We start from the raw sequence: 10,524 nt of genomic DNA on the forward strand, positions 1-10,524 counted from the left end.
TGGTCGACTCGTGAATCTAAAAGGTTTTTACAACACAAAACCTTTATTGCGCAAATTCCAAATGCGCAGGATTTGACATAAAAAACCACCATATATAATGACTGTGACTGACCTACACCTCCTTCCTGGAATCAAACCCGAAAAGCAGTGAAATGTGTAAAGGGGAAAAGGCGTTATCTTCCGCATTAATACCCGCTGCAGGGTATACGGGCAGTGTAATGTCAGCGTGTCACTTGTAATGTATAGGACGTGATGCAAGACCTCCTTCAAAAATACCAAGTTGACTCTGGTACATGTTGAAATTTGCATTTATAACCGAGACAAAAAAGAGGAAATGAGTCTTTCCGTACTCGCCCCTTCTGCTTTTGGGACTTTGATTCTCTAGTATCGGTGGAAGACACAAAAAGGTAGGCTGTTTGCGCCTTCTGTTGTACTCTCTATATAGATATAGGCTCAGTAATCGATACATAGGTGTATTGTATCATACAGGTCGATTTCTGTATCAAAAGATTGCTTTCGAGCTATTCTGTTTCCTCCCGATCTCACCTTATCACGGGAGAGGATGCTTTGCGCTTCTCTGATGTGGTTTTTTCACTTTAGTGAGGATTTTTAACATTATCTACATCACAGTGCACCTCAGGAATGGATTGGTTTAGCAGGAAATAACCGCTTCCTGAAGGACAGGAACTTTTAAAATAACTTCTATCTCATGATGATGAGAGTGATACAGCTGAGGAAGTAACTCACCAGTTTGCTTTTGAGGATTTTTCACTGACCTACAGCCACCTTGGATTGTACATCAAAAGCTGTTATCGTTATCTAAAAGTGAGACTTAACATTTGTGCCTTAATGTTAATAATAACATATCAAAAGAAGAACTCAGTGTGATATCAGCCCCTCCTTCTCTCTGTTAACAGGAGGTTTCAGTGCAACATTGAAAGGAAATGACCAAAGAACATGACCCATCTTATTTGCTATCCAATATCCAGTTTCATTCTGTAAGGGACCGGAGGTTTTCCACACATTAAAAAAAACTGTAACTTAACTTGTGTAGCTTTGCGTGATTCACATTTCAGAATAATCTCAAACATTTAAGTTAACGTGTCAAATAAGTCATTTTAAGTCCTCTCTCTTTATGGCCACCGACCTTTACTCCAATTTTCTTCTGATTAGCTGAAAACAGAGGGCTTGAATACAGATGGGTGGGGCTTCTGTGCTCAAGGCCAGAGAGCTGTGTGCCTGAGATGACCATGTTAAGGATATATGTAAAAAGTAAATGTAAAAAGTGACATCATATAGAGCTGAAAGTAGAAACAACAGTCCAAAGCCTGGTTGTTTTCTTGCATGTGCTGACCTCACTATTTGAAACTTCTGCTATGTTTAATATGAACAGTATACATGTGACAGGAAATAAGATGAAGAGGAGCAAAGCCAGCAAAATAAAGTTGTAAGAATTTTTGATATTAGTTTTTTATCTAGTTCTTCACCACAGAGTAAAGAGTGCGTTTCCCACAATTCCATTAGCGAGGTGAATAAATGTCTGTGACTCTTGCAGGTAAGATGAAGGACCGACTGACTGAGCTGCAGGCCTTCACGCCTGCAGAGCAGGAGTACAAGCCCACGGAGAACGAGAGACTCGCCGGTGAGGATGAGGAGCCTCTCGAGCAACACGCCATTGTGTTTGAGGGTGAGGACATGATGGATGGCATCTACAAGGATGCCCAAGCGATGAGGAAGGAGATCCAATTGCTCAGAATGGATGTGAAACGTCTGGGGAAGCAGAACACCAGGTTCCTCACATCAGTCAGGAGGATCAGCAGCATCAAGCGGGACTCCAACGCACTGGGACGAGACATCAAGGCCAGAGGGGAGTCCATTTATAAAAAGCTGGAAAAAATGGGGAAGCTGAGCAAGGAGCTGGAGGAAGACCACGGAGTTACATCAGCTTTGGCTCGCATGGTGCGCTCGCAGTATGTGTCTTTGACCAGCGCCTTCCACAGTGCCATGTCTGAATACAATGAGGCTGAAATGGCGCAAAGGGAGAATTGCAAAACCCGCATCCAGAGGCAAGCAGAGATCATGGGCAAGGAGGTAACCAGGGAGCAGATAGACGAGATGACTGAGACGGGCAAGTGGAACGTCTTCTCAGATAATCTCCTGCTGGAAGGGAGGACTGCCAGATCTGCTCTCAACGAGATTGAGAACAGGCACAAGGAGCTGCTGGAGCTGGAGGGCCGCATTAGGGACATTCATGACCTTTTTTTCCAGATGGCGATGCTGGTGGAGCAGCAGGGCTGCATGCTGGACAACATAGAAGCAAATGTAGGGGCAACAGAGGACTATGTAGCCAAAGCTTCAGCGCAGATCAAGCAGGCTGTGAAATACAAGAAAAGCAATCCATGCAAGAAGCTGTTTTGTTGTTGTTTCCCATGCTGTAAATGAGGCGCCACCAGTTCCCGCCCCCTACCAGAACATTTGATTCAAATCCGCTTTCTCTGCAAATGTTTCCACATGAAAGCTTTTTGCTGCTCTAGATGTGTCCAGATATCACATTCTGGTATCATTTTCTTTATTGAGTTGATACCAACTAGTCAGAGTGATTCAAACCACATGCACATATGCAAATATATACAGTGCGATGATGGTACATTTCCTGATTGCTACTGAGAGCAGCTTATGCATACACGACTGCTGTAAAAACATCGAAATTATTATTTCATGTGGCTTGCAGCTTTGTTTAACTTTTAGCTTTGTACAGTCTGCAATATTTAAGCCCATAAAGTATGATTTTATTTATAAATAAATGCCTTGGAGTGGCTATATTTGGACAACTTGAATGTGCATCTACAGCTAAGCTTGGAAACGGTACTTGCTATAGACGTGTTTCTTATTGCAACCATTGCTTCACAAGTGTGTAGAAACACTGATCACAGCTCAACCAGCAATTGTGGTTAGCTGGGGAGGCAAGTTAGATTTGTGAGGATTGTGCAACTATATGTTAGCCACCCCCATGTATATCATCACCAGCTACAAGCCAAGGCTGTGCTTTTCCTCCACGTGTTGCTTCACATAAAAAAACACAAACACACAAATATCTGTGTGTCAGCTCCACTTTAGAAAGTCAATGATTTTGTTTATCACTGCCAGACAACCAACGTCACCAAAGCCAGTGAAATCTCTTTAACAGGGCAGTTTGCCTGACTTAATGCGGTGTTTGCACAGGTAATGTTACAGGAGAAACAGAACAGAATGGCAAACTAAACAGGTCAGAGGACTTTCTGTTTGCACAGGAGGCCTATCTCACTGCCCTTTGTGATGGTAGTAAAATTTAAAAACCCTTATTTCCCCGTGCCTCTGGGCCAGCCCATCCCTCACTGGGGGAATCCCAGTCATCAGCTGGTAAACTGAGGGTGTTGTGACTCAGACTGCTGTGTACCTGTGGGAGTTTTCAGACTTAACTGCCTCTACTCTGTGTTGAAATGAGTTTCAGGGCTGCAATGATTGCACTTCCTCAGCAGTGCTGTGCGGTTTCTACTGGGGGCATTTACCGACAAGAGCGCGTTTATTTGAACTGTGGCGTCACGCCTCTGGTAGCTGTGCGTGCTGGAGTCACACGGCTTTATCTGATGTGAGCCATGCGCTGACTGTGCACGTGCACTCACCAGGATGGCCGAGTGGTTAAGGCGTTGGACTTAAGATCCAATGGACAATAGTCCTCGTGGGTTCGAACCCCACTCCTGGTAAAAACGGAAGTTTTAACCGATGTTTGGAGGAAATGCGTGCAGTCTTATGCACTTCAGGACGACTTCACTCTTCATGGTCAGCCTTTCTGCACTTAAGCTCCCACAGTAATAATTGTCACCTTCCTTTGAGATTCCTGTTGCGAAGCCATTGTTTGGTCTGTTTTTTTCTTACCACGCATGTACTCTGGTTCAGCTAAGAAACTAAGAGAGATTTTGGATACAAGGGGCACGCCTCACTGCCTCACTATAGATTTGAGACTTAACAGGTATTTGATTACACAGTGTGGTCCAAATGCAAACAAAACGGCAGTACAGTAGCAGATATTAATATTTAAATATTCAAAAGCCCCTAAAAAAGCAGTAGTTGATGTTTTCTAACAGATTTACAAATGCTGTAACAAAAGGAGACGTAATTGCAAAGTAACATGCACGTGAAGAAGCTTTCATCATTGCCATTCTTCAGTGACGCTTTTATTCAAATATTTGAAACGAAGTCAATGATGAGGACTTTTATACTTTATTTTCTCTTCATTCTTATCTTGAATCAAAACCCACCAACCGGGGACCAACAGCTAAATCACATCCTGGCTCATCATCGCAGTGGAAGATGTTATGTACCAAGAGGCCTATTTATATTTCCTGTGTGGACGGTTTCGCACCCCTGATGGTGAAGGTCTGTTTATGTGGTGCCATCTAGCGGTGAGGGAAATATTATTTCACAAATGCTGTATTATTGTTTTCCCAGTTTAACAGACACTGTATTAAATCTCTCAAGACTTTGCTGGCACTAAAAGAAGACAATGTGTCCTATTTATATTCTTCTGCCTTTGCAATGGGTCAAAACGAAGGAATAAAACACAAAGATATTAGAGTACAGTTTGAAATGGCTTTTGAACCAATCATATGTAGACTAAGTGGGTCTGAAGAGAACATCTGTTAGTGTACACCTGATCTAAATATACAGACATACCTCTGATAGATACTGAAAAAGATTAAAAGTCGAAACATTTAAGAACTCAAGAGTCTCTTTATTAAAATGGACCAAAAGTCAAACAAATGAAGTTGGCATACTGTGGTGAAAAAAACAAAACAAACAAAACAAAAGAAAAGAAAAAAAACCCATCAGCAGTGATAATTTAACCCAAAATACTGATCAAAATACAGATACACTCCAGGTGCAAAGACTGCAAAACAAAAAGTGATCTGGAGACCTCTTACATGCATGAACATCCACAGAATAAAAGCCTGATTTGCATGCTCAGTTCCTCATTCAACTCACTCTGACAACTTGAACGCCAAAGAGTTAGTGCATCTCATCAGGTTTTGTTGATTTCATTCTTTCTGTCTCTCTTTCTATAATATAAGAAAGGACATAAAATGTACTAATATTAATGCGTGGTGCCTGAGAAACAAACTGTATAAATTAGCCTGTAACTGGACTCATTACATGCAGAACAGGAAGGAGTAGCATTCTTGCTGCTTCAACAAAGACAACCTGTCAGATTTAGGATTTAAATTTTACAGTACATGCCGTCATGTGCAAATCAGTAATTCAAATCCAGACCTAACAGAGGCAGACTTGCATTTCTTAAAACAAAACAAAAAAATAATAAATGTACCAGTACAAAAAAAACGAAGAAAAAAAAAAAAGAAATCACACAAACTGAAAAAGACAGTTTAGTTTTGACACAGCTTGGGCTTTCCTACATCCAAAAGAAAAAGAAACACACACCATACCCATATTTCATCACTAACTAATGACATGTCTGTCATTTTAAACCAGTTTCAAAAAGTTTTTGAAGATTTCTTTCTATATATGGGAACTACAAGTTTTGTTACATCAAATTTCTTAATTCAGACAAAAAAATAAATAAATTGTTCAACAAGCCCAATCACGAAGATTTATACGTTTAAAAAAACCAAACAAAACCTTACTGATAAACATGAAAACCATGTTATTTCAGCACTGCAACTCACACCACTATAATACTGAAACAGTTCCCCACGGATCCTGTAATAATAAAGCAGCTGACCAGCTGTCGTGGCATTTTCAGCAATTTTCTCAAATACACTACGGTGAGACGAAGCTTCATGATACGACCCTGAGACACCAACAATACGTGAAAATAGCGGACATGTAGTGCCAAAAAGAAAAAAACAACTTGAAAACCATGATAAATAGTGAATATGAACATAGTTAATGGTGCTTATTAAAGGAGGGAAGTGTGTGCCCGTTATTTTTCCTAGAACCTGGCCTGCAGGATTTGTTGAGGTCTGACACTGAGGGGAAGGAAACCACGCTTCCTGCTAACCAGTCACTGATGATTCACCAGGTACATTCATTATTTGACTTCGCTACATTTAGATTTTTGAAGAAAAGAACCTCTAAATAATTGCTGGTTACTTGTCAAAATAGCTGGTAAAAAAAAACCACAAGCCAACCGTGGCTTAAAAAACAAACAGAAAAAAAAATTAGTACTGACACTCAACTGGTAAATAGGGTTGCTTCATGTCTCTGTACCCTGACTAACAAAGCCGCCTCTTAGTCAGAAGTGTGAAAAAAAGTTGAGGGTGGACCACTGTTGTGACTGCTAAAACATGCCAAAAAAAAAAAAAAGGTGTGAGCATGCTCATGCTGGTGCAGTTCAATAATCCTGTAAAGTGGAGCACAGACGTTTGGTCAATGTGAAAATGTAGAATTAACGCTGTGAAATCTGAGTTCTAAGCAGTACACACATGGTCACAGTAAGTATCTAAAGAAGATGTCAAAGCGTTCTAGGTAGCAGTAACTGTTCTAGCGTGAAGCAGTGGAGAAATCTCACAGATGTTCTGAACGACCTCATGGCGAGAAAAATCAAGTGTATCTCAAGTTAAGGCTCTACTCTTACCAGTGAAGCACGGTACTGACTTTTTGATATAAAAAATTGTTTAAAAATTCTACACCAAAAACATTCGATATTTACACAGTGTCAGAGTAGGTAAAGATACAACTTCAGTACACCAGGATTAATATCAGAGAGGAAGATACAACGCTAGAACTTCGATTTGCTTTTTTATAGTCCTGATGTGTGACTGCAGCAGGTCAGCCTCAGCTGAAGTATATGCCAGCTCACTACTGGCTTTGTCTTATTTGAGGGATTGAAGACTGTTTCCACTGTGTAGCAGAGAACCACAGGTAAAGTTCAACCAGGAGTTGTCTTTCTGAGGCCGGAAGAGTCGTAATGTCTGTAAACACTGGAGGAAAAATGTGCATTTGAGTTCTGTAGGACCCAGAGGAGTCTGAAGGATGACCTCACTGTTTATGCTACTGGTTTGAGAACTGAACGTAAACACCTCCCTTCCTTTGTGAGCTCTCTGGTGAAACACATGCATGGCAGAGGGATCGCCTCCTCCCGACGAGAAATTGTGTTAAATTTGCATTTCTTGAGGTGATCAGCCATGCTGGCGATGTTTGCAAATTTCCACTCGTTCACTGTACCAAAGGCTGTGCTGAATCGCCACACCTGAACAGAAATAGGAAAATTTGTTTATTTTCATGTGCTGAGCACAAGACAGACAAGTGAAATTTGCTCTCAGCTGTCTTTAAAGAGTGTGCAAGTGGACAAACCTTGTTTGTGATCTGCCATGAGGGAGACCCATCAGCACGCCGTTTCTTCTCCCACAGCAGAACAACCATGCCACGCATCTGCAGCAGGCTGGCACACACATCTCTCATGATGCGGGACACTCTGGAGAGCTGGCACAAGCTAAAGCTGTCCAGAAAACTTGCTATGTGCTGCAAAATTTCAAATGGAAGACTGCTGAACTGGTCACACTGAGAGCTAAACTGGCAGTTCTTTCTTAGGCGCGTGTCCCCAGTTTTCAATGGCAAACCAGGCTGCACCCCGAAAGAACCCAGGTGCCTGTCGTGGATGATCCGGAAGCCCTGAACAGATGGACAAAATCGTCTTTGGGAGTAGGTGCAGCCGTAGTAGGCCAAGGGGCAGCGCTGCTCCATCCAGCCATTGAGTCCAGCATGAATATCTCCATGAACATTTTTGAAATGAGATGAGAATTCATCTCGTCGGAACAGCTGCCCACACACAAATGTGAACATGGAGCGCTGTTTGGTTTGGTATCGGGCCACACATTCAAGCACTAGGTCCAGTCTAAGAGTGTGGAAGGGGCTGGGGTTGGAAAGCTGTGGACTGGCGTGATCGCAGGCTGAAGCTGAAGCAATATCCCCCACCATGGTGTTGGTTGCAAGAATGGCAGAAGGGAAGGAGAATGTTTGCGTACCAAAATCAATGTGGTAGCCATCAACAAACCTGCTGTCTGAGATTCCTCTGCCTCCTGGAGAATCGCCAAGGCAAAAAAGCAAAGCTGCAGTGATAAGGTCAATGCCATGGAGGCCCATGGGGTCATCTGCTACCTCCAGGTCAGATGTGTCAACTGCCTTGTCCTCCATCTTCGCTCGAAACAAATAAGGATCTGACAGCAGGGCCCGACGTCCATTAAATGTAAACATACTTATTCCTCTAAGCACTTCTACATTCTGTAGCTTACGCTCCAGGCACCTGTACCTGAGTTCAGTGGGTAAGTGTTGCAAGAAGTTATTTCTCACATGATCAGACAGTAGGAATGGCATTGGAGGTGCAAGTGGTTCTTGTTGAGGCACAGGAGGTTCCAGTGCTACAACAGGCATGTAATTCTGAGGCATCTCTGGCCAGACAAGGTTGGAATCATTTATCGGTTCATCAATGTCATCTTCCTTCTCATCAAAAAGCAACTCAACAAAATCATTTTCTTCAACCCAGTTGATACCATCTTCTTCTCCATCGCCTATAGCAGCGCTCTCCACTCCGCCCACCGCTCCCAGCTCGCACTCTGAATCAGAGTCACTTTCTTGCATATCTACATTCTTCCCGCCTTCAGCAACATAAATACCATGGCTATCACCATTTTCTCCATTATGGAGTGCTCCACTCTTATCAGTCTTTTCGCCATTTAAGTTTCCAACAATTACATTAATGTCCTTGGAATTAGTGAGGATGTCCAAGGCAGCAGCTAAATTTCTCCTCGTCTCCACTGAAGCCCTGTACAGCTCATTAAAGGGCTCTTCCTCCATTTCCACTGTTGCATTACCTAACACTGTCTCTGGTAAACTTGATGCTGTGGCCATTTTATCACTTTCATCTAATTCTTTACCTCCATTCTTCGACACAGTGGTCGTGACCTTAAGGGACTCTAACAGCATCCTTTGATCCTGCAGAGCCAAAGCCATGTCTAACTGCTCCACCTCATCGAAGTCTTTGCTCAAGTTTTCATAGGACTTGCGATCAGCATAGCTGACGGGCCAGCGGTTCCACTCCATAGTACAACATACTATACTTGCAGGACACGTCTCAAGGTGTTGTGCCATCCTGACCCTTGCAATAGTGAAAGGGCAGCCAAACCCACTGTTGAGGCAAGGGAGGCGTTCATAGGGACACAGCAGACGATGTTCCTCTAGTTTGCACGAGTGAAAAACTGCCCCACAGACAAGAGGACAGCCAATGAGGTCACAGGAAACACCTGTCTCTGGTCTCACCATGCATCTTCTATTGATGCATTTAAGGCAGTGGGGGTGTAGAGTCTCCATTTTTTTCCCTAATGATAGCTGGAGAAGGTGTCCAACCCTGAAACAAAATGATAAATAGATTTATTTTGTTGAGAAATCTCACACGTCATGGTAACACCCCTGTTTTTAGGTTTAGCTGGAACAAAACATGTCTAGGGTTACATTATACCATCTATGCAACCATTTAATAGCACACATGTGCCTTCAAAAAGCCCTGTCACCGATTCCCTCCACATGCACTGTAAACCTTTACGCTATTCAGTAACATTTCACAACACCCATCTTAGGTTTCATGGTCACACCAGTTTTTCCAGGACTTTCAAGGCAAGCCTGAACCCTGACCTTTAGGCCCTGTAACTTGCCTCAGTTTTTCAAGGAATTCTGGTAACAAGTAAAACAAGAACAGCGAACAATTCAACCTGCCAACCGGGTGCAACACAGCCACCAAAATACTTCTGAATTATAACGCCGGGCTTATTTGGTCATGCTGCTTGTGTAGGGGATTTGTGGGATAATGAACGCAAGCTAAGAGGACAACAATCATATTAAAGACCCACAACAATGCTGCAAGCCCTAACAATGCAGTGCAACAAAGAAGAGCTATTATTCAAGTCTTTAATGCCTTGGCCGGCGACCGCTGTCTAAATTACGCAAGCACAACTGGCTAAAAACACAAACAAAAACACAGCAACAACTCCTAACACATCAATCCATCAACAGATTAAATGTTAACAACATCCAATTGCAGCTTGGCAAGTATGCATTTACGTGTCAATGTATAAAGTTAAAGAATGACAAGCTAAGTCACAAAACTTTAAAAATCTTAATAAGTAAACAAAAGAACATCAACAACATGACTAGCCGGTTAGCGTTAGCGGCTACACTTTGTTAGCCTAATTAGTTAGCTAGCTCACAGCTTCTACAAACAACTTACCCGAGTCGCTGGGCTCTCCGAGTGTGCTTTATTTATATTGTCTAACTTTTAACAGCTCCGTCGATGCCTGCAGTACGGAAACTGTGACTACACAAACACCCCGCGGTATTAAATGTGTTTAAATCTTCTTATGAATTGAACAGGCTGCAGCTGCTTCCTCGCTGCTCGGGGTCAGTCGGAGTTATGTTGATCCTGATACTGCGGCGCAGTACTACGTCATCACGTAAACCGGCCGGTGTCCCGGTCAT

At 42.6% G+C, this 10,524-nt stretch overlaps 2 protein-coding genes and 1 non-coding gene across 3 annotated transcripts; 2 read left to right on the forward strand and 1 right to left on the reverse strand.

Annotated features, from left to right (window-relative positions):
- Window positions 1–240: 240 nt before the first annotated feature.
- On the forward strand, window positions 241–6,225 carry stx11a (syntaxin 11a). Its single transcript, XM_005926090.2, has 2 exons — window positions 241–407; window positions 1,556–6,225. Exon 2 carries the CDS (start codon window positions 1,561–1,563, stop codon window positions 2,440–2,442), a length of 882 nt encoding a protein of 293 aa, XP_005926152.1. The 5' UTR covers window positions 241–407; window positions 1,556–1,560; the 3' UTR covers window positions 2,443–6,225.
- On the forward strand, window positions 3,661–3,743 carry trnal-uaa. Its single transcript has one exon. It is a non-coding gene; the product is annotated as a tRNA-Leu (tRNA).
- A 123-nt stretch (window positions 6,226–6,348) lies between the features above and the next one.
- Window positions 6,349–10,463, reverse strand: fbxo30a (F-box protein 30a). The gene is made up of 3 exons (XM_005926093.2): window positions 10,277–10,463; window positions 7,351–9,400; window positions 6,349–7,246 (listed from the first exon to the last, which is right to left on the reverse strand). The coding sequence occupies exons 2-3, from the start codon at window positions 9,361–9,363 to the stop codon at window positions 7,043–7,045; spliced, it is 2,217 nt and encodes a 738-aa protein (XP_005926155.1). The 5' UTR covers window positions 9,364–9,400; window positions 10,277–10,463; the 3' UTR covers window positions 6,349–7,042.
- Between the last annotated feature and the right edge of the window lie 61 nt (window positions 10,464–10,524).

The sequence above is a fragment of the Haplochromis burtoni genome, unplaced genomic scaffold (assembly GCF_018398535.1).
Source record: "Haplochromis burtoni strain Fernald_Lab_line unplaced genomic scaffold, NCSU_Asbu1 Contig_85, whole genome shotgun sequence".
NCBI classification, from domain to species: Eukaryota; Metazoa; Chordata; class Actinopteri; order Cichliformes; family Cichlidae; genus Haplochromis; species Haplochromis burtoni.